At 33.3% G+C, this 27,250-nt stretch overlaps 4 protein-coding genes and 1 long non-coding RNA gene across 9 annotated transcripts; 3 read left to right on the forward strand and 2 right to left on the reverse strand.

Annotated features, from left to right (window-relative positions):
* Positions 1 to 4,349: 4,349 nt before the first annotated feature.
* Positions 4,350 to 6,050, forward strand: LOC132161793 (alpha carbonic anhydrase 4-like). Its single transcript, XM_059571985.2, has 7 exons — positions 4,350 to 4,478; positions 4,652 to 4,863; positions 5,045 to 5,151; positions 5,274 to 5,376; positions 5,539 to 5,700; positions 5,792 to 5,845; positions 5,930 to 6,050. The coding sequence occupies exons 1-7, from the start codon at positions 4,376 to 4,378 to the stop codon at positions 6,017 to 6,019; spliced, it is 831 nt and encodes a 276-aa protein (XP_059427968.2). The 5' UTR covers positions 4,350 to 4,375; the 3' UTR covers positions 6,020 to 6,050.
* Positions 6,051 to 9,112: 3,062 nt separating this feature from the next.
* On the reverse strand, positions 9,113 to 9,766 carry LOC148583254 (uncharacterized). The gene has a single exon (XM_088511045.1). The coding sequence runs from the start codon at positions 9,764 to 9,766 to the stop codon at positions 9,113 to 9,115; it is 654 nt and encodes a 217-aa protein (XP_088367171.1).
* A 2,201-nt stretch (positions 9,767 to 11,967) lies between these two features.
* LOC132161907 (uncharacterized) lies at positions 11,968 to 13,785 on the reverse strand. Its single transcript, XR_009438183.2, has 2 exons — positions 13,635 to 13,785; positions 11,968 to 12,385 (listed from the first exon to the last, which is right to left on the reverse strand). It is a non-coding gene; the product is annotated as an uncharacterized LOC132161907 (long non-coding RNA).
* A 3,943-nt stretch (positions 13,786 to 17,728) lies between these two features.
* Positions 17,729 to 21,227, forward strand: LOC132192205 (alpha carbonic anhydrase 4). Of its 4 annotated transcripts, none has more exons than XM_059607472.2 (8): positions 17,729 to 17,879; positions 19,231 to 19,378; positions 19,527 to 19,750; positions 19,932 to 20,038; positions 20,161 to 20,263; positions 20,412 to 20,573; positions 20,665 to 20,718; positions 20,803 to 21,227. In XM_059607472.2, the coding sequence occupies exons 2-8, from the start codon at positions 19,276 to 19,278 to the stop codon at positions 20,875 to 20,877; spliced, it is 828 nt and encodes a 275-aa protein (XP_059463455.2). In that variant the 5' UTR covers positions 17,729 to 17,879; positions 19,231 to 19,275; the 3' UTR covers positions 20,878 to 21,227. The 4 variants fall into 4 exon arrangements, with proteins under 4 accessions (XP_059463455.2, XP_059463457.2, XP_059463456.2 ...); XM_059607474.2 differs by having other exon boundaries at positions 19,250 to 19,378; XM_059607473.2 differs by having other exon boundaries at positions 19,255 to 19,378.
* Positions 21,228 to 23,465: 2,238 nt separating this feature from the next.
* LOC132161627 (alpha carbonic anhydrase 4-like) lies at positions 23,466 to 26,869 on the forward strand. 2 transcript variants are annotated; one of them, XM_059571786.2, is made up of 7 exons: positions 23,466 to 23,647; positions 24,435 to 24,652; positions 24,833 to 24,939; positions 25,045 to 25,147; positions 25,572 to 25,733; positions 26,234 to 26,287; positions 26,708 to 26,869. In XM_059571786.2, the coding sequence occupies exons 1-7, from the start codon at positions 23,545 to 23,547 to the stop codon at positions 26,795 to 26,797; spliced, it is 837 nt and encodes a 278-aa protein (XP_059427769.2). In that variant the 5' UTR covers positions 23,466 to 23,544; the 3' UTR covers positions 26,798 to 26,869. The 2 variants fall into 2 exon arrangements, with proteins under 2 accessions (XP_059427769.2, XP_059427770.1); XM_059571787.2 differs by lacking the exon at positions 25,572 to 25,733.
* The last annotated feature ends 381 nt before the right edge of the window (positions 26,870 to 27,250 follow it).

The following is a 27,250-nucleotide window of genomic DNA, read 5'->3' on the forward strand; positions in this document are numbered from 1 at the left end:
ACCCGTTTAGCTAAACGGGTTAGCGGGTTTAACACGATTATAACACGAAAAATATCTGGGTAACCTGACATGACCCACTTAACGCGTTTAGCATAACTGGGTCATATCAGGTAGACACGACCCGACTAGTGCGCTAAACAAGTAGCACGACCTGACCCGATCCGTTTAAAAAAAAAAAAAAAAACCTTAATCAAAATTGGAAAAAAAAAATAATTTAATAAAGGGATCTCTTGGGCCAAAGGACTAATCAAATTTATCCTAACTGTCCAAGAAGAATAAAAAGTTTTAAAAAAGAATATTTTAATATATAAATAATGATTTAAAAGAGAATGTTTTAATATATAGACCCACATAGAAAAAGTAACAGAAAAACAAGGAATAGGCCAATGAAGTGAAGTTGTGAGTGACTCAGTAAGTGTTGGGGTTAACTTAGTTAGAACTTAGACATAGGTTTTTTTTAAAAAAAAAATTAAATGGGTATGGCGGGTCACCCGAGACTCGGCTGACCTGCAAGACCCATTTATTAAATGTGTCTGGCGTGTCGACCACCCGCCATACACGAATTTAATCATGTCTTAATTGGGTAGACCCGATTAAGACCCGAACCTGATAAGCCCAAACTCAATACCTGTTAACTTCGTGTCGGGTTCACGGATCGTGTCAAAATTACCAACCCTAATGCTAACCTAGTTTTACTTGTGCGTGTTTATTATGATTGCTAGGTCGTCATAGCTTGAGCTAAGAGCAAGATCTATAATAAGAAAAGTCGACATATTCAATTAAGGCACAATGTTGTGAGACGGCTTATTGATAATGGTATAATGTCTATGAACTTTCTAAGGTAAGAAATGAACCTTTTTTTTTTCTTTTTTCTTTTTTCTTTTTTTTCCTGAGAGGTAAGAAAGGAACTTGGTAGATCCTTTGACAAGCTATTGGCAAGAGGGCTAGTGAGTGAATATCGAAGGGGATGTGATACCCAAATAATGACATTGTGAATCTTTGACAAGCTATTGGTAAGAAGGTTGGTGAGTGAACATCGATGGGGATGTGATGCCCAAATAATGACATTGTGAATCTTTGACAAGCTATTGGCAAGAAGGCTGGTGAGTGAATATTGAGGGGGATGTGATACCCAAATAATGACATTGTGAATTTGTGATGGATACCTAACTTCCATGATTGGAGATCCCATGAATCAGGTTTAATGGAAAATGAAATGGCAAGTGATCATGGTAAGGTGATGTCATTCTATGTTTATCTACTATCTTGATGAGAACATTAGTGATGAGTCTATCACTATGGTATAAGATAGTATAAGATGCATAATGGTTAATGATGAGTTTAAAATTTGTAATGGGTCCATAGTCTATACATGTTGTGATATAGTGTACTCTGCAGACACTCCTGATGAATGTCACCTATGTAAGAGTACATGTGGTATTGTCTCCTATGAGACTAGGGAGTGTCTTTAGTGCACTTATAAAACTCAGGGGCGCGTTGCTTGTATAAGGCACCAACTAGCTATAGAACAACCCAAACGTGGATGAAGTTATGTGGGTGATAAGTTTGGTCAACTTGTGAATTTGGTTAAAAAAGTTTAACTCTACTACGATTCATTAAGTTCTTACTTATTTATTTTATGTGCTGTTAAAACCTTCGGGTGCGACATCAATGCATGCTTTGAATCTTCTTCTATTCCAATGTTTATAAGATGCGGAAGATTGTTGTAGTTTACGTGTTTTACAAACACATTTTGAGGGAATAGGATCCTTTCCAATCCATAATGGACTAGAGAATATCTAGTTCATGGCCGAAATTTCTTTTTAGAAATCTTAAAGCCACAAATAAGACATCTACGCCACTACAAAAAAATAATAATAATAATAAAATAATATTTCAGATTAAAAAAAAAAATTAAAAATTAATTAATAAAAAAATAAGGGGTGGCCAGCCACCCCATCTTGGCCATAGGGGGTGGCCGGACCACCCCAAAGCCCTTTGGGGTGGTCCGGCCACCCCCATAAACCCAAACTAAAAAAAATCATTTGGCTCTTGGGGGTGGTCCGCTTCTGGCCACCCCTTAATTTTTTATAACTTTTTATAAATTTGTTTTATAATTTTTTAAAAAAAATATATAATATATATATTTTTTTATTAATGGGATATATGTCCTATTTATGAAAAAATATATAATATTTTTTTTATTTTTTTATTAATGAGATATATGTCTTATTTATGGTCTTAGAATTTCTTTAAAAAAAAATTGGACCATTAGCTTTCGGTCCATTGAAGAGGATCTGATCCCATTTTGAGCTATTTTCTCCTTCCTTAAACTTCAAGCTACTACATTAATGAATTTCTTGCTGGCACTAGCATTCAATTTCTTAAAGGGTCTGTTTGTTGGAATAGGATCCTCTCCATTTTAAAATCCCTCAATTTCTTCTATTTAGTGCATTTTGAAGGGTATTGCATTTATTGCACTACCATCATTAAAACTTTTGGACAACACTACCATTCAAAATACACTAAATGAAAGAAATGGAGGAATTTTGAAATGGAGAGAATCCTTTTTCCTGTTTTTTTTTTTTTTTGAAGCCATTCACTTTGTCGTTGGCGTAAATAAACGTTGGTCTTTAATTACTATTCAATTCTACACTTTTTTTTTGTACACCCAAATAACTATTTGTCCATGGCTCCTTTATGACCCTTAAATAGTTAAATGCTTCCTTACAAAGTAAGCTCACACTTTCTGTATAAAAAGCTCTTTAGAGAGCACTTGAAATATACTACTTTATGTAAACTCTTTGTTATTTCTATTGTTTTAAAAAAAAGTGAGATTATCATTTGAAAAAAAAAAAAAATACAAGTTATTCTATTAATCTTTATTCTTAGAAATGCATTCTTAACGAAGGTAGACGTTATAGTTTAATCTTTCGAGATTGCGTGTTAAAAGATACGATCGTACCAAGTCAAATACTCTGGAAGGTAGGAATCAACATTTGTGTGATTCTATAGCACTGTAAGATATTTCTATACTCTACTTTCATGTCTTGTATTTTACTTATCTTATTGATAATTTTTGGATTAATATTATTTGTTATTTACAATAATTTTTGCACCATCCAAATAATTTTCCAACGGTTGAAACTACCCCGATGTAATTTTGGGTGTGGCCGAAACTACCTCATGACATTTAGGGGTGATTCGCCCACCTTCCATTTGGCTAAAGGAGGTGGCTCGACCACCTCCTTAAGTTTTTTTTTTAAAAAAAATTTGTTTATTGTGTGTGATATGTGTAATAATATGATTGGTATAGTATATATAAGCTACATAATCAATTTTGAGGCATATAAATGTGTTTGAAATAAATGGCTAGGATGCTTTTTGTTGGATACTTGGATGATTGAGATTCACCGGGTGAATTATATTGATAAATAGAATATGAGGTAATATATAACATCTTTAAATACAATTGATGGTTTAGGAGAGAAATTGATAATGAAGTGGTGTTGTGGTAGTTTGAGGGGGGTATGTGTACTTTTTCCTCTCTTCTTTTTTTTTTTTTTTTTTTTTTTTGCCATGTCAAGAGAAAAATATTTTAGAATAATGATAATTATAATACTACGAAAAGATAATTATAAAACTAATTCATTATTTTTCTAATTAAAATATAGAATCATTTAATCCCATAAAATCATATCATACAAATATTTTTAACCTTATTCCTCTATTTTTATAATAAATATTAGAAGCATTATTAAACTATAAAATTCTTTCATAATAAAAATAGTCGAAGGAAGTAACATTAATTGAAAAGATTGGTAGAGACATTAAGCCTAGAAATAAGAATAAATTATATTTTACCCTCTATTACTATCATTCCAATTGCATAGACACCTTCAAATTATGACTAGCAACAACTCCGGCCTAAATTATCAAAATATTTTAAGTTTCCATTTTTATCAAATTTAACTGTTATTTTGGATGAAAAATGTTACGCAAGACTACTAAGTGCATAAAAGATATTTTGGAAAGACTATTTTACTCTTATTTTGCTTGGAAATGTACCAATTTAAGAAAAACAAATTGACTAATTAAACACATAAGCCTAGAATGAGTCGAAGTGAGATAAAATGCGAGTTTTGCTCGTTTAATATTTGAGTCAAAATTATTGTTTAAGCTCGACTTATTTATTAAAAGAACCGAGCTCGAGTTGAACTTATACAAACAAACAACTCGATTCGTTTACAATCCAATGCACTAGGAAATAAAAGAAATTGAATAATTTTCATTGATGTAATTTTTGTTTTTTTTTTTAAAACACCAAGTCACCAACATCCTTGTGACAGAGTAGGCAAAAAGAGCAGCAAGCACCATGATGATCTTCTTCCAGACCAATCCCACCACCATCTTTGTATTTCTCATTTCTCTCATCCTCTCATCCCACCACTTCTCCACAGCTCTCGACTCTGAAGTGGGTATGTTTTCTCTTTCTTTCTCTTGGTGAGTTTTTAGAAAATGGATGAATTTTGACATATAAAAAAAAAAAAAAAAAAAGGAAGGAATGTCACATTGTGTCTCACTTCTTTTCCTTTGGTTTTTTGGTGGGGGGGGGGGGGGGGGGGGGGGGGTGGGGGGGGTGGGAGAACAGATGCTGAAACTCCATTTAGTTACATTGAAGGAAGTGGTACAGGGCCAGAGGATTGGGGCCAACTCAATCCACTTTGGATAGCTTGTGGTAATGGAACAATGCAGTCTCCTATTGATATTCAGCAGGTGCAGGTTTCTCCAACTCTAGGAGAATTAAAAAGGCACTACAAACCAGCTCCTGCTGTATTGGTGAACAATGGATACGACATTGCAGTAAGCTTCTGCTTCTGTCTATATTTTGTTGTCCCTTTCTGTAGTTGTATTTTTATTTGATGATCAATCCAAATCAGGCTATAGAAGCCTGCATCACTGGATCCTATTATGTTATCTTTCTAAGCTATGATCAGTCAGTTGATATTGATTCAATTTTACAATTCATTGAATGTTTTATCAGGTGGAGTGGACACAGGATGCAGGAAAAATTACCATAAATGGGACTGATTACAAGCTGCAGGAGTGTCATTGGCATTCACCCTCTGAGCACACATTCAATGGAACAAGGTCATTTGTTTGCATGCCTTCTTCAGTTTTCATTGAAAAATCTTCCATGCTAACTAATATACACTACACCCAACTCAACACATTATCTTTCACATCTATTTTTCTGCAAATTCTGTTTTCAGGTATGACTTGGAGATTCATGTAGTTCATAATAGCTCCACTGGAAAGATTGCTGTTGTTGGAATTCTTTACAACTATGGCCTCCCTGATCCCTTCCTTGAGAGGGTATTTAAATGGCTTTCTCTTTAATTTGCTTCCACGCATCCATAAATGTGTTTGCATGCATGATACAAATTTTGGATGGAACTCATCTTTAAAAACCGGCTTGCTAAGAAGATGCTAAAGAACTTATATATTGATTTCTTTCTTCCTCTTCGCCCTCTCCAGCTGTACCCCAAGATAACATCAATTGGGAGTGGAGAAGAGAGAAATCTGGGGATGGTTAACCCAGAAGAGATTATCTTTGACAGCAAAGAGTATTACAGATACAATGGTTCTCTTACAACTCCTCCATGCACTGAGAATGTCACTTGGACAATATTCAAGAAGGTCCCTGTTGCTAAAACCACAATTTTTAGTATTATTGGCTCTTTACTCCATAGATGCAGTTTCTATTGACACATAAACTTCTCTTTTATAGGTGAAGATGGTTTCAAAGATCCAAGTGAATGCCTTAAGGGAAGCCGTTGACGAGGTAAGTGCTTATGAATAAATATGTTTTCATGATATACATCTTCCCTGATGTTGAAACTTCACTGCTGGTTTGTTCTTTTTGCAGGGATTTGAAGAAAATGCAAGGCCAACTCAACAATCAGGTGGAATAGCAGTTGAGTTTTATACTCCAAGGGAGAATGGAGGTTCTACTTAGGCTTCCATAACTTGAAAAGGGAATCAACATTTACGAACATAATAAATGCATCATCTCCTATTATATATATTTAATACATCTCATATCACATGAGCTTGAGTATATATATGTTATTTGTTAATTTTCATTGAAAGGAGATTTATGCTATATGTCTTGATACAAATAAAATAACAAATCGCCAATGCTTTTTTTTTTTGGATGGGTTTAGCCTCTATTAACCCAAACAAAAAATTGGCAATGCTTTTGATGGTTCAAACTTTTCCATTCCTATTCAGATGAATGATAAATAACACCTTTGTCGATCTGATCTCTTGGACTTGGCATGTGAAATTATATACTAAACTTAAAAGGTGTTATTTATTGTAGAGACACATCCTTTAAATGCTTCACACACAAAGACATGTTTTCTTCTTCAAAACAAGGCTAACTATAGGCCAAGATGAAAGCCAACAAAAGGTTGAATTAGGCCAATTATGGCCTGAATTTTAAACAATACAACAAAGGCCAAACAAAAATTGGCTAACTATGGTCCAAATATGAAAGCCAATTGTGGGCTAAAATGGGCTTGGGTTTTAAATAATACCACAAAAGCAAAAGACATTGGGCCAACAAATGACCAAAAATGGGTTTGGATCAATAAGGGACCAACAATAGACCAAATAATGATTGGACCAACAAACGGCCAAAAATTGATGATGAAAGCGGAATAAAGGAAAATAAAGACGAGATTTTACGTGATTCAAACTATAACCTACATTCATAGGATAAAGCCTTAAAGCTACATTTTGCTCTTATTCGCTAGATAAGTTTACAATACAAAATGCTCTATTTATAGAACTTATATATTAAATGTAATCTGATCAAAAAGGTTTTGATACCATTTTAAATTATCACTTATCCCAAAAGCTTAAACTGATAGGAAAAGATAAATTTAATCATTTAATCAACATTTTAATAGGAGAGAATAACAGAATAAATAATTGCTTCTAGTTATGGGTGACAATTCGTATTTGCATGTCGGGTTCGAGTTGTGTCGAAGCATGTGTATAAGACTATATAGGTTAACCATAACCCGACTTATTTAATTAAATGGTAAAACCCATCAATCATAACTCTCTAATTTTGTATTGGGTTCGTGTCAGGGTCACGGGTTTTGTCCAAAATTGCTTGTCATTATGTCTCATGTCGGGTTTAGGTCGTGTTAAAATATGAATACAAGACTATATAGGTAGGGGTGGTTACGATTAGCGGTTAGTAGCTAAAACCGCTAACCGTAACTGTCTAGATGGTTAGAAAAATTTACAAACCGCAAACCACTAGGTGGTTAACCGCCTCCGCTAACCGCTTTTTACAAGTTGGTCCTTTTTGGCCAATTGTGAGAGTTTGGATTTTTTTGGGGCTCACTTTAATCGTTTTTTTTCCCTTCTTTTTATTTTATTTTTTGTCATTTTGGGATCGTTTTAGCATCAAAATTTGCTATATACCTCAAATTGGGCCAAATTAGTATAAAAGGAGCCCATATTGAAAAATCTAAAATATTTGACTACAAATTTACATTTACTTGTACTAAAAAAAAGTCCTTAAATGCATTTCATAACTTGTTAAGAATCAACATTTATCAATGTCTTAAATAAGGAATTAAACACAACATATAAATCAAATTTCCAAAATCCTTGTAGGTCACCTTCTACACAATATATAATACAAATAAAATTACAACAATTATTGTAAATCATCATTTCACTTGTACACAACATTCAAATAAAGCCAATAAAAAATCCACAATCAAAGATAATAGCCATAATCCATAAGCACACATTTAGTATATAAATCCATAAACTCGCATTCAGCATATAAATAAAAATTCAATCAACCAAAGAAACCCAACGCAAACATAATCATATTCACTTCTACTTCTATTACCATTTTGTCTCATTTACACTCTAAGTGGATTCAAGCCAAGAAAATTCATGCTAGTCCCACCTGTGTGCAGAAATGGGAAAACATTATAAATTTATATTATAACAGACATTAGAACTAAATCTCTAGATACTTAATTGTTGTATTAGTACGAATTTATATACTTATTGTAACATCCCACCCCAATGAAACATAATATTGTCCGCTTTTGGCTCCCCCAAACCAGACTTCCCAGGAGGTCACCCATCCTGGTACTACTCCAGCAAAAGCACGCTTAACTGCGAAGTTCTGATGGGATCATGATCATCACGGCTTTAAAACGTGTTGTTGTCATTAAGGGTGTAGTATACATTTAAGCACATCATCATCTCCATACCCAGGTGATGTAGGACCCAGCGTCCTCGCTGGCGACCCTCATGGGATTTGCCCATTCTTGGCGTCCGCCCCAGCGAGCGCCCGCTAGCGACCTTTATGGGCTTGTGCACGCTCCCCCCATCTCAGGCTGGGTAATGGCTCTGATTCTATATGTAACATCCCACCCCAATGACACACAATATTGTCCGCTTTTGGCTCCCACAAACCAGAACGGCTTTAAAACGCGTTGTTGTCATTAAGGGTGTAGTATACATTTAAGCACATCCTCATCTCCATATCCAGGCGATGTGGGACGTTACACTTATGACTTATGTCATCATATATATATATAAAATTTGTTATTATATAATCATATGATTTAATCATTAGTTGATTATGTCAATAAATTATAATGATAATACATCAATACTTCAATTGCGGATATAAGTAAGACATTGTTTAATTCAATGCCACTTAATAATTAATTTGATATTATATGAAATGTGCTTATCATTGTACATGAATAATATGAATAATATGATTAACTTGTAGACTTATGACTAATGACTTATGTCATATTATATATTATATATTTGTTATTATATAATCATATGATTTAATGATCAATTCATCATATGATATAATCATATAAATTATAGTGATAATATATTAATACTTAAATTGTAATTTAATTATCTCAAAAAAATTGTAATTTAATGATCATGTTATAAGTATAAATATTATTATTATTATTATTGTTAAATGCTAGCTTCTTCTTTTTTGAGGGAAAACTGAATGATTTCATTAATCAAGAAAAGCTTATTCAGCTACTACAATATCCCTAATGCAAGGGGGAATCGTTGTTAACCAAAGTTGACTTACATTAAGAGAGACCGCCATTTTTGCTACCGTATGAGCCGCCTCATTAGCAGTTCGCCGAACATGTTGAATCTCCCACGAATGACACCCAAGAAGCAGCTCCTTGGTTTTTTCCAAAATAAGTCCGTACCTGGTCCCACTTTTCTCTTCTCTCCTTATTGCTTGCACCACCTCAAGGGAATCCCCCTCAAGAATGGAAGCCGTGAATCCCAATTGTCCTATCAATGCCACAGCCATCCAGACTGCCATTGCTTCTGCAACCATTGGGGCACAGATGTAAGGCCTCGTCATGCATTGTGTGGCTACTACCCCTTTTGTATAATCCCAAACCACAACTCCAACGCCCATCATCTTTTTTTGTTTGTCAATAGCCGAGTCCCAGTTGAGTTTCATAATCCCCCTAGGCGGTGGTTTCCACTTCTCCACAACTTGGTTACTGCTCGTTGTCTCGCCTTTTACCCCTTGCATTACTTGTAGGTGGAATTCCAATTGGTCCCCAGCTATTTGGAATACTTTCTTCGGATGAGTAAACTCTCCCTCAAACACCATTTTGTAGCGTCTTAACCATATTTGCTGGGCTATGCAAGCTACCATATCGAAATCTGTCACCTCCAACCTATTGAACAGCTTCAGCAAAATATTGCTAAAGTCGTCCTCTTCACTACAGCTTTTCTGAATACGTGCGTTACACTCCCACCAAACATCTCGTGCTATAGGACAACTCCACAGTGCATGACCCACCGTCTCCACATCCAATCGGCACACCGGGCACAGTGGATCACTTGTTATTTTCCTTTTGAAAATATTCTCCTTTGTGGGGGAGAATATTATTATATGCTTGCCACAAAAACAGTTTAACCGCCCTCAGCCCATGAGTCCGCCATATTTGCTTCCATAGAGGTGTCAAACAATCAACCATAGAGCAACCGCTTGCTTCTCTATCACTTAATTCCTTAGCCAAGTGATATGCAGTACGCACCGAGAAAATGCCATTCTTATTTCCCACCCACACTACTCAGTCTTGTTGCGTACGAGGACAAATAGCCATACTACATATCAATTCAACCTCTTCTTCCAAAAATATCTTCTGAATGAGAGGGATGTTCCACCATTGCAACTCCTGATCAATTAAGTCACACACTTTAGCTTCAGTGTCCAACCTATGTACCGAAGTTTGAACAACATATGTCGTTTGAGATGGCAACCACTTATCGCCCCAAATTTGAATATTCCTCCCATTTCCCTCTTTCCACACCAACCCTTTGTTAAGCAAAAATTTTGCATTCCAAATACTCCACCACACATACGAGGGTCATTTGCTTAATGGAGAGTCTAAGAACGTACCGATGATATTTCTCTATTAAGATTTTTGCTACAAGTGAGTCTGGATTTTGAATTAAACGCCACCCTTGTTTTGCAAGCAAAGCTGTATTATAGCATTCTAAGTCCTGGAAGCCCAAACCTCCTACCACCTTAGCTTTCCCCATGTTTTCACAACTCATCCAAGCCACTATTTTGTCATTCTCCTTATGCCTCCACCAAAAATCAAATGCTAACTTAATTACAAAGTAAGCTCACACTTTATGTATAAAAAGCTCATTAGAGAGCACTTGAAATATACTACTTTATGTACACTCTTTGTTATTTCTATTGTTTTAAAAAAATGTGAGATTATCATTCTATAATAAAAAAAAATTAAAAAAAAATACAAGTTATTCTATTAATCATTGTTCTAGGAAGTGCTAATTCTAAGAGATTACTTGTCAAGAGATACGATCGTACCGAGTTAAATATTCTAGGTGGCAGTAATCAACCTTTGTGCAATTCTATAGTATTGTGAGATATTTCTATACTCTACTTTCATGTCTCGTATTTTACTTATCTTATTGATAATTTTTGGATTAATATTATTCGCACCATCCAAATAATTTTCCAACAGTTGAAACTACCTCGATGTAATTTTGGGTGTGGCCGAAACGACCCCATGACATTTAAGGGTTGTTCAACCACCCCACATTTCGCTAAACGAGGTAGTGTTTTTTTTTTTCTTTTCTTTTCTTTTTAATTTGTTTATTGTGTGTGATATGTGTAATAATATGATTGGTGTGGTATATATATATATAAACTACATAATCAATTTTGAGGCATATAAATGTGTTTGGAATAAATGGCTAGGATGCTTTTTGCTGGATCCTTGGATGACTGAGATTAACCAGGTGGATTACACTGATAAATAGAATATGAGGTAATATACAACAGCTTTTAAGTTTTAACACAATCGATAGTTTGGGAGAGAAATTGACAATGAAGTGGTACTGACGAAGTTTGAGTGGGTATGTGTAATTTTTCCTAGTTTTTATTTTTTTATTTTTTTATTTTTTTGCCACATCAAGAGAAAATATTTTAGAATAATAATAATTAATTAATTAATTTTTCTAATTAAAATATAGAATCGATCATTTAATCAAATAAAATCATATCATACAAATATTTTTATCCTTACTCCTCTACTTTTATAATAAATATTAGAAGCATTATTAAACTATAAAATTCTTTCATAATATAAGTAGTCGAAGGAAGTAACAATTGAAAAGATTGGTAGAGACCATTAAGCTTAGAAATAAGAATAATTTATATTTTACCCTCTATAACTATTATTCCAATTGCATAAGACACCTTCAAATTATGACTCGCTACACCTCATACCTAAATTTTCAAAATATTCTAAGTTTTCATTTTTGTCAAATTTAACCATTATTTTGGATGAAAAATGTTACGCAAGACTACTAAGTACATATACTAAAAAGTCTTGTATTGAAAATGTAAATGTGATAAATTGCTTAATGTTACACGAGCTAGGTGCTTGCACCCATATATATAAAGTAAACTAAATCAAAAGAATATACATCATTATCTTGAATATAATACTAAAGAATCTCCTCATTTCTTTGGAAGTGCAACCAAGATCCTTTAGTAGATTATGAAGACAATCCCATAAACTTCATTTCCGTAACCAAGCATTAGTGACGAGTGGGCAATATCATTAGTGGAGTGGGCAATAGTGATGAGTGGAGCATGATGAGTTACTTTAACTCCCCTCAAGTTGATGGAGGAGGAAGTACCATCAACGTGGACTTAAGAGCCAGAAATTTGGGAGATGGTCCTGCTCAGACTGTATGCAATCTGCCAAGCTCCTTGTAGATCAACTTGGTGCTGCAGGTAACCCCATAACAGATGATGAATTAATCTCCTCTATCCTTAATGGATTGAATTCCTCATTTACTCATTTCATCACAACCTACTCCTTCCACACTCGAGCAAATGAAAACAACTATGAATATTTCCGAGATGAACTTCTCACACTTGTATATATTTATATATATCGATGGAGTAATTCTACAAGTCCTTTTTAGGTTCCTTTTGTGTTATTTCAAAACTGACGTGCCTTTTAAAATACCATTAGATTTGTGATAAATTACTATTAGATTTTGATATTTTAAAAGCTACGGGACAAAAAAAAAAAAAACATGAGAATGACATTTAGCTATATATATACCAATGTTTTTTTATGGGTGTTTTATTGGGCTTTCATATATTAGTAATACCAACAATTATTTTAAAATAAACAATTGGAAGACTTTTCAATTTATAGGAAAACATACATATAGGATTGAGTTGAATTGAGCAACACTTTAGATGGTTGTTCGAGCTTGGCTTAACTAAAAGGGACAAATGTAAAATTAATCTTTGTGGTTGTGCTAATTTGTAATTAGCCATGTCATATTTAAAAGAACAAAAAGGTCCTTACATCTAACTTCCGTCAAAAAAAATTTATAGAAACCGTCAAATGTCCACTTCAGCATCAATCATATTACTACATATGTCACCCATAATAAAAAATATAGAATATAACAACTAAATTTTTTTTTTTTTTTAAAAAAAAAACTAAAAACTAAAACTAAAAAAGAGTAGTAGTCAAGCCATCCAAATGGGAGGTGGCCAAACCACCCCCTCTGAGCATATTTGAGGGTGATTTCGCTACCCCAAATGGACAATACATTAGACTTAGAATTGTTCATAGTGCGGTATGATTAGCTTTTCTCTATAACTTGGAAGGTTTAAAATAAATCGGTTTAGGGCTTATATGATCATTGTTGTTAGTATTTTTTCAGATGTAAACTGGAATTTTTTTCTTTATAAATCATACTTTTTGATTTCTTAACTATATACAACTTGAACATGCAAATCTTGGCTACATTTAGAAAGTGAAAGAAATCCAAATTACTAATTCACTGGATAAGCCATGTGAAGTATGTGTTGAGACCAGAATCACTAAGAAGCCATGTAAATAAATTAATTAAGATAAACCGAATTACAAGATTTAATACACATTGATTTTATGTGATAATCAGGGGCGGAGGGAGGTCAAATGCCCCCCTCACCTCCCAAAAATTCCACTTACCTGCTGTATAAATTTTCTGGATGCCCTCGTCGCCCACCCTCAGACGTTCATCAAGGAATTTACGCCCAGCCGCCAACGTTTTCCTTCTTCTGAAACTGTTGGTGTTTGGGGTAAGGAGATACTAGATAGGTCACGAAGCTTGAAGAAGGAAGATGGGAAGACGGCCTTTTTTTTTTGGCAAAACGCAACGTTTAGCTAAAGAAAAACGCACCGTTTGAATGAGATTGAGAAACACTTGTTTTGTCTGGCTGACTCTTGAGAGACCAATATAAAGTTTTTTTTTTTTTTTTTTTTTTTTTTTTTTTTTTTTTTTTAATTCTAAACCTAAATTACCTAGGGCTAAGCACATATACAAAACTTTAGGGCAATTTGATTTAGCAAAACAGTAAAATCGAGGCCTAACTTGTCTTAGTGCAACTTACGATTAGTGTATTTTTTGGTCTAGCCAAATTTATCAAAAAAGTTTTAGGTATGTAATCAAAATTTTACATTGATTAAGCCTTTATATGTAAATTGCTCTTTTAACTTAATTTTTAAGGAATATAGTAGTTAATATTATTTAGTAAATTGTTTTATGATTGTCATGCAACTTGAATTATTTGGCAGCAAAAATTAGCCTCTGAATCAGCAATGGCTTGTAAAAATAAAATTTAATAGTTAATTTTTATCAGCACATCATCTCAATCTACTAAATAGCATTTTTTTTTTTATATATTTAAATTACATAAAATATATAATTGTAGTTACCTGAGATTATAGAGAACACCAATCATTTCATTGAACTTCAATCAAGTTCTGAACAAGCTCATGTCGAGTTAGATTTAGCAAATTTGCAAGTAAAAATTATGATTACCATCATATTGTAGAGATCAAATTCGAAAAGCATATCTACAAAAATGACATTAGTTAACTTTGATTATTTATCTATGTCTACACCATACAATTCAATGGTACACTTAGTTAAGAATCACGGTGATGGTATTTCACAAGTAAAATATGCACAAATCACCAGTAGCTTGATGTTTTTGACAACATGCATACGTTTTGATATTGCATATGATGTTGGCAGATTGGGTATATATACTCATAATCCTAGGATTGTGCATTGGGATACTATCTCTAGATCCCTGAGAGGGGTGAGTATTGGATATAACGGTACCAATAAACCTATTTTCGATAAGAAATCATTCCGAAATTTCGGTTAAAACAGTTAATAACGGTTCGGTTAATCGGTTAACCGTGAGTTTTTTTTTTTTTTTTTTTTTTTTTTTTTTTTTTTTATTGGGCTAAAAATTGATTGTTTTGGGACCCAAATTGTTTTTTTGGGGTAAAATGGCTTATTGAACCAAAAAAAAAAAAGGCCCATTAATTAACACAATAAGAATCCACCATACATAAGTTCTACCAAAAAAAAATTTCTTATTGGTTAATTACTTAACCGATAAAAAAAATAGTTATACCGATTAACCGAACCGAACCGACTTCAGTATAAAAATCCTTGACCGATTACCGACTGACTTCTAGTGGTTTGTCATAATGTGGCTTTCATACTATATTTGAAGGATCTTGTGATGTTAATTGGATTTATGATTTAGATGAGTCAAAGCCTACCAATGGCTATGCGTTTACTTTGACTGGAGAGATTATCTCTTGAAAGTCTTAAAAATAGACTTGCATAGCAAGATCGATCTTGCTACTAACTTAGCCTCGAGGCTAAGCTACTTGCATTGGAAAATGTTGAAATTGGAGTTGAGTGTCTACGAAGCTTACGGATTAATTTGCCTTTAATATGCTAACCTAGTTTTACTTGTGCGTGTTTATTATGATTGCTAGGCCGCCATAGCTTGAGCCAAGAGCAAGATCTACAATGAGAAAAGTCGACATATTCAATTAAGGCATAATATTGTGAGACGACTTATTGATAATGGTATAATGTCTATGAACTTTCTAAGGAAAGAAAGGAACTTTTTTTTTTTTTTTTTTTTCCTCCTGAGAGGTAAGAAAGGAACTTGGTAGATCATTTGACAAGCTATTGGCAAGAAGGCTGGTGAGTGAATATCGAGGGGGATGTGATACCCAAATAATGACATTGTGAATCTGTGATGGATACTCAACTTCCATAATTGGAGATCCCATGAACCAGGTTTAATGGAAAATGAAATTGTAAGTGATCATGGTAAGGTGATGCCATTCTATGTTTATTTACTATCTTGATGAGAATATTAGTGATGAGTCTATTACTATGGTGTAAGACAGTATAAGATGCATAATGATTAATGATGAGTTTAAAATTTCTAATGGGTCCATAGTCCTTACATGTTGTGATATAGTGTACTCTGCAGACACTCCTGATAAATGCCACCTATATAAGTGTACATTTGGTATTGTCTCCTATGAGACTAGGGAATGTCTTTAGTGCACTTATAAAACTCAGGGGCGCGTAGCTTGTTTAAGGCACCAACCCGCTATAGAACAACCCAAACGTGGATGAAGTTATGTGGGTGATAAGTTTGGTCAACTTGTGAATTTGGTTAAAAGAGTTTAACTCTACTACGATTCATTAAGTTCTCACTTATTTATTTTAGGTGCGGTTAAAACCTTCGGGTGCGACGTCAATGCATGCTTTGAATCTTCTTCTATTCCAATGTTTATAAGATGGGGAAGATTGTTGTAGTTTACTTGTTTTACAAACACATTTTGAGGGAATAGGATCCTCTCCAATCTATAATGGACTAGAGAATATCCAGTTCATGACTATGGTTTCTTTTTAGAAATCCTAGTGCCACAAATATGACACCTATCACACTACAAAAAAATAATAATAAAAAAAATATTTCATATTAAAAAAAATAAAAAATAAATTAATAATAAAAATAAAAGGGGTGGCTGGCCACCCCATCTTGGCCATAGGGGGTGGCCGGCCCACCCCATTTTAGATGGGAGTGGCTTGGGCCAGGAGTGGCCGGACCACCACATGGTCATTTGGGGTGGTCAGACCACCCCCTAACTCTACTACGATTCATTAAGTTCTCACTTATTTATTTTAGGTGTGGTTAAAACCTTCGGGTGCGACGTCAATGCATGCTTTGAATCTTCTTCTATTCCAATGTTTATAAGATGGGGAAGATTGTTGTAGTTTACTTGTTTTACAAACACATTTTGAGGGAATAGGATCCTCTCCAATCTATAATGGACTAGAGAATATTCAGTTCATAACTGTGGTTTCTTTTTAGAAATCCTAGTGCCACAAATAGGACACCTATCCCACTACAAAAAAATAATAATAAAAATAATATTTCATATTAAAAAAAATAAAAAATAAATTAATAATAAAAATAAAAGGGGTGGCTGGCCACCCCATCTTGGCCATAGGGGGTGGCCGGACCACCCCATTTTAGATGGGAGTGGCTTGGGCCAGGAGTGGCCAAACCACCACATGGCCATTTGGGGTGGTTAGACCACCCCCTAAACCCAAACTAAAAAAAAAAAAAAAATCTTTTGGCCCTTGGGGGTGGTCCGCTTCTGGCTACCCCTTAATTTTTTATAACTTTTAATAAATTTGTTTTATAATTTTTTTTAAAAAAATATATAATATTTTTAAATTTTTTTTTATTAATGAGATATATGTCCTATTTATGAAAAAATATATAATATTTTATTAATAAGATATATGTCTTATTTATGGCGTTGAAATTTCTTTAAAAGAATTTTGATCATTAGCTGGATATTCTTCTATCCGGGAGAGGATCTAATCTCATTTTGAGCTATTTTCTCCTTCCTTGACTTCAAGCCACTGCATTAATGAATTTCTTGCTGGCACTAGCATTCAATTTCTTAATAAAGGGTCTGTTTGAAGCCATTGACTTTGTCGTTGGCGTAAATAAACGTTGGTCTTTAATTACTATTCAATTCTACACTTTTTTTTTCTACACCTAAATAACTATTTGTCCATGGCTCCTTTATGACCCCTAAATGCTTCCTTACAAAGTAAGCTCACACTTTCTGTATAAAAAGCTCATTAGAGAGCACTTGAAATACACTACTTTATGCACACTCTTTGTTATTTCTATTGTTTTAAAAAAAATGTGAGATTATCTTTCTAAAAAAAAAAAAAAATACAAGTTATTCTATTAATCTTTGTTCTTGGAAATGCTTTCTTAACGAAGGTAGACATTATAATATAATCTTTCGAGATTGCGTATTAAAAGATACAATCGTACCAAGTCAAATACTCTGGGAGTTGAGGTAAGAATCAACATTTGTGTGATTCTATAGCACTGTGAAATATTTCTATATTATACTTTTCATGTCTTGTATTTAATTTACTTATCTTATTGATAATTTTTGGATTAATATTATTTGTTATTTACAATAATTTTTGCACCATCCAAATAATTTTTCAATAGTTGAAACTACCCCGATGTAATTTTGGGTGTGGCCGAAACTACCTCATGACATTTAGGGGTGATTCGCCCACCTTCCATTTGGCTGAAGGAGGTGGCTCGACCACCTCCTAAAGTTTTTATTTTTTTTATTTTTTTTATTTTTATTATTAAATTTGTTTATTGTGTGTGATATGTGTAATAATATGATTGGTATAGTATATATAAGCTACATAATCAATTTTTAGGCATATAAATGTGTTTGGAATAAATGGCTAGCCAGGATGCTTTTTGTTGGATACTTGGATGACTGAGATTAACCGGGTGAATTATATTGATAAATAGAATATGAGGTAATATATAACATCTTTAAATACAATTGATAGTTTGTGAGAGAAATTGATAATGAAGTGGTGTTGTGGTAGTTTTAGGAGGGTATGTGTACTTTTTTTTTTTTTTTTGCCATGTCAAGAGAAAAATATTTTAGAATAATGATAATTATAATACTACGAAAAGATAATTATAAAACTAATTCATTATTTTTCTAATTAAAATATAGAATCATTTATCCCATAAAATCATATCATACAAATATTTTTAACCTTATTCCTCTATTTTTATAATAAATATTAGAAGCATTATTAAACTATAAAATTCTTTCATAATAAAAACAGTCGAAGGAAGTAACATTAATTGAAAAGATTGGTAGAGACATTAAGCTTAGAAATAAGAATAAATTATATTTTACCATCTATTACTATCATTCCAATTGCATAGACACCTTCAAATTATGACTCGCTACAACTCCGACTTAAATTATCAAAATATTTTAAGTTTCCATTTTTATCAAATTTAACTATTATTTTGGATGAAAAACGTTACGCAAGACTACTAAGTGCATATAAGATATTTTGGAAAGACTATTTTACTCTTATTTTGCTTGGAAATGTACCAATTTAAGAAAAACAAATTGACTAATTAAACACATAAGCCTAGAATGAGTCGAAGTGAGATAAAATGCGAGTTTGGCTTATTTAATATTTGAGTCAAAATTATTGTTTAAGCTCGACTTATTTATTAAAAGAACCGAGCTCGAGTTGAACTTATACAAACAAAGAACTCAATTCGTTTACAATCCTATGCACTAGGAAATAAAAGAAATTGAATAATTTTCATTGATGTAATTTTTGTTTTTTTTTAAAAAAAACACCAAGTCACCATCCCTTGTGACAGAGTAGGCAAAAAGAGCAGCAAGCACCATGATGATCTTCTTCCAGACCAATCCCACCACCATCTTTGTATTTCTCATTTCTCTCATCCTCTCATCCCACCACTTCTCCACAGCTCTCGACTCTGAAGTGGGTATGTTTTCTCTTTCTTTCTCTTGGTGAGTTTTTAGAAAATGGATGAATTTTGACATAAAAAAAAATAAATAAAAAATAAATAAATAAAAAAAGGAATGTCACATTGTGTCTCACTTCTTTTCCTTTGGTTTTTTGGTGGGGGGGAGGGGGGGGAACAGATGCTGAAACTCGATTTAGTTACATTGAAGGAAGTCGTACAGGGCCAGAGAATTGGGGCCAACTCAATCCACTTTGGATAGCTTGTGGTAATGGAACAATGCAGTCTCCTATTGATATTCAGCAGGTGCAGGTTTCTCCAACTCTAGGAGAATTAAAAAGGCATTACAAACCAGCTCCTGCTGTATTGGTGAACAGTGGACACGACATTGCAGTAAGCTGCTGCTTCTGTCTATATTTTGTTGTCCTTTTCTGTAGTTGTATTTTTATTTAATGATCAATCCATATCAGACTATAGAAGCCTGCCTCACTGGATCCTATTATGTTATCTTTCTAAGCTATGATCAGTCAGTTGATATTGATTCAATTTTACAATTCATTGAATGTTTTATCAGGTGGAGTGGACACAGGATGCAGGAAAAATTACCATAAATGGGACTGATTACAAGCTGAAGGGGTGTCATTGGCATTCACCCTCTGAGCACACATTCAATGGAACAAGGTCATTTGTTTGCATGCCTTCTTCAGTTTTCATTGAAAAATCTTCCATGCTAACTAATATACACTACACCCAACTCAACACATTGTCTTTCACATCTATTTTTCTGCAAATTCTGTTTTCAGGTATGACTTGGAGATTCATGTAGTTCATAATAGCTCCACTGGAAAGATTGCTGTTGTTGGAATTCTTTACAACTATGGCCTCCCTGATCCCTTCCTTGAGAGGGTATTTAAATGGCTTTCTCTTTAATTATTTGCTTCCACGCATCCATAAATGTGTTTGCTGGATGGAACTCATCCTTAAAAACCGACTTACTAAGAAGATGCTCAAGAACTTATATATTGATTTCTTTCTTCCTCTCTGCCCCCTCCAGCTGTACCCCAATATAACATCAATTGGGAGTGGAGAAAAGAGAAATCTGGGGATTGTTGACCCAGAAGAGATTATCTTTGACAGCAAAGAGTATTACAGATACAATGGTTCTCTTACAACTCCTCCATGCACTGAGAATGTCACTTGGACAATATTCAAGAAGGTGTCTTTTGCTAAAACCACAATTTTTAGTATTATTGGCTCTTTACTCCATAGATGCAGTTTCTATTGACACATAAACTTCTCTTTTATAGGTAAAGACGGTTTCAAGGATCCAAGTGAATGCCTTAAGGGAAGCCGTTGACGAGGTAAGTGCTTATGAAAAAATATGTTGTCATGATATACATCTTCCCTGATGTTGAAACTTGGCTGCTGGTTTGTTCTTTTTGCAGGGATTTGAATCAAATGCAAGGCCAACTCAACAATCAAATAGAAGACCAGTTCGGTTGTATTGTCCAAGGAACTAAGAATTAGCATTTATGAACAATATAAATGCATTATCTACTATTATATATATAAAAATAAATCTCATAGCACATGAGCTTGAGTAATTACTAGTAATAAAGATACAATATTATGTTATACATGTAATATATATGCCACTTATGATATCGAGCAATAATTTATACATGTACTATGCCATGTATGAAATGGAGCAATAGTTTATAGCTGGTTTAAAACTTCTTAATTTGAGCTATTGTGTTACATATTTTAGCCCAAAAATGCTCACACAAATTGAGTATGCATGGGACATTTGTTGCCCTAATAAGTGATAAAAAAGAGTTAAATCTTAGAAATAAAGTGGTATTTGGTGTTATATCTCGACTTATGATTGGTAAAAATATTGTATATTTAAACAGCCACATCAATTTGTTAAGAAATTAAAAATAATTTGAAAAGAAAAAACACTTTTTTAATACTTATACCAAAGCCAACTTCAACCGTTTGTCAAGCCATTTTTTCTTTCTTTCAAGTAGAGTTCCCAAATGGCCCAAAGAGAGTCCTTCTAACGTGACTTGGTCAATAAAAAAAAGCGTCTCTTTTATTTATTTATTTTTGCTTAATCTTAAAACAAAGCATATCTGATAAAGAACAGCTAAATCATATTCTTTTTCCAAAACACACACACACACACACACACACATATATATATATATTCACTCACTTCTTCTATTTTGGCAAAACTAGATTTACTGCCTTTAACTATCATCTTTTTTGCAATTCACCCGAAATGTTTCAATTTTTGCAATGTCTTACCTCCCTCCATTGAAGTTGCAATGTCTCATTTCCAGAACTCAAAATGACAAAAATATCATCCGTAAGATAATTTTTTTTTTTTTTTTGTCATTTTGAGTTGCGAAATGTGGACACCGCAACCATAATACTACATTGTAGGACATTGAAAAAATTAAAATATTAGAGGGCACATTACATAAAAGATAGTAGGTAGAGAGGTAAATGTAATTATCGCCTTTATTTTATATGAAAATAGATATGAATCAATCATAGATAACTATTTATCAACAACCAATCAAGAGTGACCATAAATGATTCTTACTTGCTTAAAGAACAACCAAAAGTGATTCTTACATGTGTTTCAAATATGATTATTTTTTTATATAATTAATCAAAATATTATTACAAGCATAAGGTGCAATGAAAAGTTTTTCCACCGACTAATTTTGATATGAAAAAAATACATAGGTGAAGCTAATGTCATTTTGGACATTAAAGTTTTTAAAGATAATAATTGCATTACTTTATCTTACTCACATTATAATATTATATTGAAAATATGCTTAAAATATTTGAGTACTTTGCTTATTCACCTATGCCTACACTGTATGAATTAAAGTTACACTTGGTTAAGTTACTCAAAAAAAAAAAAAAAAAAAAAAGAAGTTACACTTGGTTATGGCTACCTGCATGTTTTTGACAAATTGTACATGCCTTGAAATTGCACAAATCAAAGGTATACTATTTTACTCTTATTTTGCTTGAAAATGTACCAATTTAATAAAAACAAATTGACTAAACACATAAGCCCATAAAATGTTAAAATGTGCTTCTTCTTCTTTTTGAGAAATATGGAACTTCCATTGGTGAATTTTATGAGCATAAAGCTTTTACATCATAGAGCATACAACTTTGAAGAATCATAGCCAAAAGTTATAAAGGTTACAAAGTTATAAAAATGACTTCAAACTTCCGTGAACCCATGTACAATTACATTTAAGAAAAAGATCTGCTTTATGCATATTAGATTTAGGACATGGGTAGCCTAAATACAAAATAAAAATAAAAAACAATTAGAAACTAAAATTCTGGCCGTGAGAGTTAAGCTCCTGCACCGATCTACTCCATCCTCAACCCGAAGGCCAGGACAAACAAAATAAAAAACAAAAACAAAAAAAAACCTCACAAGTAGCAACAGAGGAAGCACAACATCGTAAACATCATTTCGGAAGACACACCTTGGCCGAAGAAGACGATAAGATCTAAGGTGGAAGAGACTAGATCTAGATCTACAAACTAGATCTAAAGCAACCCGCCAAGAACGGAGACTGGTGGAGTCTACTGGGAAGACACCGAATACTGCTACTGTGAAAAGAGAGGAAGGAAGATCTAGGTCTTCCTTCATTTTAAAATTCTTTTTGATGTTATTTAGAAAAAAAGAGAAATGAATTATATAGAGAAGATAGAAAAATGTTAAAATGTGCTAAAGTAAGTATGTGAGTTTGACTCATTTGATATGCGAGTCAAAATTATTGTTTAAACTCAACTTATTTATTAAAAGAACCGACACCGAATTGAATTTATAAAAGAAATTGAATTTTAGTAAACAAACAACTCGATTTGTTTACAATCCTACCACGTGGAAATAAACGAAATTGAATCATTTTCATTGATGTAACGTTACAATTGGACCATAACGGCTACAAAAGGGAGTGAACACGCTCCATATAGCGCGTGGGGTAAGCCATGTAACATTATTTTTTTATTTTTTTACATGTAACTGACACATTTGTTATTGGAGAGACAAGAAGACATAGGCTATAGCAAATTTCAAACACCAAGTCACCAACATCCTTATTAGAGACACAGCAGGCAAAAAGAGCAGCAAGCAAAGCACCATGATGAACTTCTTCCAGACCAATCCCACCGCCATCTTCGTCTTTCTCATTTCTCTCATTCTCTCATCCCACCACTTCTCTACAGCTCTCGAGTCTGAAGTGGGTATGTTCTCTCTCTTTCTTTCTCTTGGTGCATTTTGTTCTGTTTTTTTGTTGTTTTTTTTTTTTTTGGGTGATGATAAAACACACCATTGTTGTTATAGTCTATCTTCAAGATCACTAATGAGGATTTTGTTTGTTGGGTTTTCTTAGTTTTTGTGAGATATGAAGAATGGTTTCCTTTAATGTTCTACATAAACACATATATATACAGACAAAAACACCCACTTTTTTGTTTTTGTTTGAAGTTCTTTCATTGATCAGATCACATTTGGAGAAATGTTATTTTGTAAACAATGATGGAACAATTGCATGCCAGATTACATTATACTCTCACAGTCTCACTCTCTTTCTCTGTGTGTGTTCTTTGATGTCGCTGTGATTTAGATTTATTTTCTCTTTCAGTTCTCCCGTTTGCCAGACAAAGTGTAATAAACAATATACGTTACCAAATAAATTCGTTCTCTTTAAGAATTATTTATGTTTATTTATTAGGTGCCAAGATCTCAGTTTGAAGATTTGATAGGTTAATTTTCAGCATTTAACTTTCGGAAAGAGTCAAACTTTTCATGTGTTTCTATGTTCTTTCACTTGTCCTTTCATAGGATTGCCAGGTCATCTTTTCTTTATGTTTGAGGAAAAAGAAGATGCTCTCTCTCTCTCTCCGTCTGTGAATTTTTACTTCGTTTTCAATGCAAGAATTTTCTTTTTCTTGATTATTTTTTTGTGTCTCATTTATTTTCCTTTATTTAGTATTATTATTATTTTTTTGGGGGGGTGGGGGGAAACAGATGATGAAATTCCATATACTTACACCGAAGGAAGTGGTAAAGGGCCAAAGGAATGGGGCCAAATCGATCCACATTGGAAAGTTTGTGGTAATGGAAAAATGCAGTCTCCTATTGATATTTTGGACAAAAGGGTTCAGGTTTTGCCGACTCTAGGAAAATTAAAAAGGGATTACAAACCAGCTCCTGCTGTAGTGATGAACAGGGGACACGACATTGCAGTAAGCTGCTGCTTAATTCTATATTTTGTTATCATTTTCTGTAGTAATATTTTTATTATGTCAATTCAGTTAATGTTTGCAACTTCAATCCCATGAATGCATGAATGGCATGGTCACTATAAGATAGATCAGTCAGTTGATGTTGATTCAATTTTACAATTAATTTGAACATTTCACCAGGTGAAATGGAAACAGAATGCAGGAAAAATTAACATAAGTGGGACTAATTATAAGCTGCAGCAGTGTCATTGGCATTCACCCTCTGAGCACACATTCAATGGATCAAGGTGACTCCTTTTTTTTTTTTGTTTCCTTCAATTTTGATTGAAACATCTTCCATGGTAACTAGTATATATAAACCCACATCTATTTTCCGCAAATTCTGTTTTCAGGTATGACTTGGAGCTTCACGTAGTTCATAAAAGCTCCAGTGGAAATTTTGCTGTTGTTGGAATTGTTTACAAATATGGTCACCCTGATCCCTTTCTTTCCAAGGTATTTAAATGGTTTTCTCTTTAATTTGCTTCCATGCATCCATAGCTGTGTCTGCATCTCCATGCTATTGACATAAATGCATCACATGGTTTATTTAAGCTGTAGTTAAAGAGATTAATGCTATTGATCACAAGTACTTTAGATGATTTTCTCTTATTTAATTTGGTTATGGACATTCATAAATATACGCATGCACATCAGTAATATTCGGACAAATACATGCATTTCTATGTTATATGCATGTATAGAACTATGCACATACTTTCGTGTGTCCATGCATGATACAAATTTTGACATTTATGCATCAGATCAGAAGAGTAATATGCAGTATGAATGAATCAAGTCTAGTTTGAGAACTTGTAATTATTTTTCCCAACTTGTCTACTTGTTTATTCATTTTTTTTATTCCTCTTCCCCCCTCCAGTTGTTCCACCACATAAAATCAGTTGGGAGAGAAGAAAAGAGAGAATTGGGGATTATTAATCCAGGAGTTATTAAGTTTGGTAGCAGAAAGTATTATAGATACATTGGTTCTCTTACGGTTCCTCCATGCACTGAGGGCGTCATTTGGACAATAGTCAAGAAGGTCTTTTGCTAAAAGCACAATTTTAATATTGGTTCTTTTACCTTTTTTTATTAAGAAAAAAAATGCAAAATCAATCTTTATAGTTTACCTAATTTGCAAATAACTCAATGTAGTATCAAAATGAACTCAAATGTCCATGAGGTATGCCAAAAGAACAATTTACATCTCACACTCAAATTTCGTCCACAAACTTAACAGATTCTAATAGTGTAAAACGTCAAACCCAATAAAATTGTGACACGTATCCTATTTAAGTTAGTGTCACACTAATGAAATTTGTTAAGCCAGTGGATGAAATTTGACTATAGGGAGTAAATTGTTTGTTTGTTTGTTTTTTTTTTTTTTTTTTTTTTTTTACCTCAGAAACCATTGAGTTCATTTTGATACTACAAGAAACTGATTGTAAATTAGGTAAACCATATGAACTAATTTTGTATTTTTCTCTTTACTCTACTCCATAGATGCGTTGCTATCGACACTAACTTCTCTTTAATTTATAGGTGAGGACGGTTTCAAGGGAGCAAGTGCATGCCTTAAGGGAAGCCGTTCATGATGTAAGTGTTTATGAATAAATACTTTGAACAAATCAAGGGTGTGCTGAAGTAAACAAACTCAAGGAAGAGTGAGATTATTATATTTTCACTTTTGGCTCAGTGTACTGAAAATCCTTACTGCTGATTTTGTAATAATTTTTTTCAAAATTGATAACTAATTTGGGTTAAAGCTAAAAACTAAAAGAGAAATGGGAAGCCAATCTATGCTGTGAGTGTTTGTGTCACTTTAGAATGTATAAAAGCCACTGGATAAGTGGATAAAAACTAGCAAAAGATGTAGGCTCTGATGCAAAAACTATCTTGTGTTTGTTTTGTATAACCAAGGGATTGAATTTTAAGCTAAATTCCATGTAGAAATATGTTGTCATGATACATCTTCCCTGATGTTGAAACTTCACTGCTGGTTTGTTCTTTTTGCAGGGATTTGAAGCAAATGCAAGGCCAACTCAACAATCAGATGGAATGGCAGTCGAGTTTTATTCTCCAAGGGAGAATGGAGGTTCTACTTAGGCTTCCATAATTTGAAAAGGGAATTAACATTTATGAAACATATAAATGCATCATCTCCTATTATATATTTAATACATCTCATATCACATGAGCTTTAGTATATGTTATTCGTTAATTTTCAATGAAATTAAAGGAGATTTATACTTCTTCTTTTTTTTGGATGGGTTTAGCCTCTATTAACCCAAACAAAAAATTGGCAATGCTTTTGATGGTTCAAACTTTCCATTCCTATTGAGATGAATGATAAATAACACGCATGACGATCTGACCTCTTGGACTTGGCATGTGAAATTATATACTAAACTTAAAAGGTGTAATTTATTGTACAGGCACTTCCTTTAAATGCTTCAGACACAAAGACATGTTTTCTTCTTCAAAACAAGGCTAACTATGGGCCAAGAAGCCAACAAGAGGTTGAATTAGGCTAATTATGGGCTTGGATTTTAAACAATA

The sequence above is a fragment of the Corylus avellana genome, chromosome 10 (genome assembly GCF_965113065.1).
Source record: "Corylus avellana chromosome 10, dhCorAvel1.hap1.2, whole genome shotgun sequence".
NCBI lineage: Eukaryota > Viridiplantae > Streptophyta > Magnoliopsida > Fagales > Betulaceae > Corylus > Corylus avellana.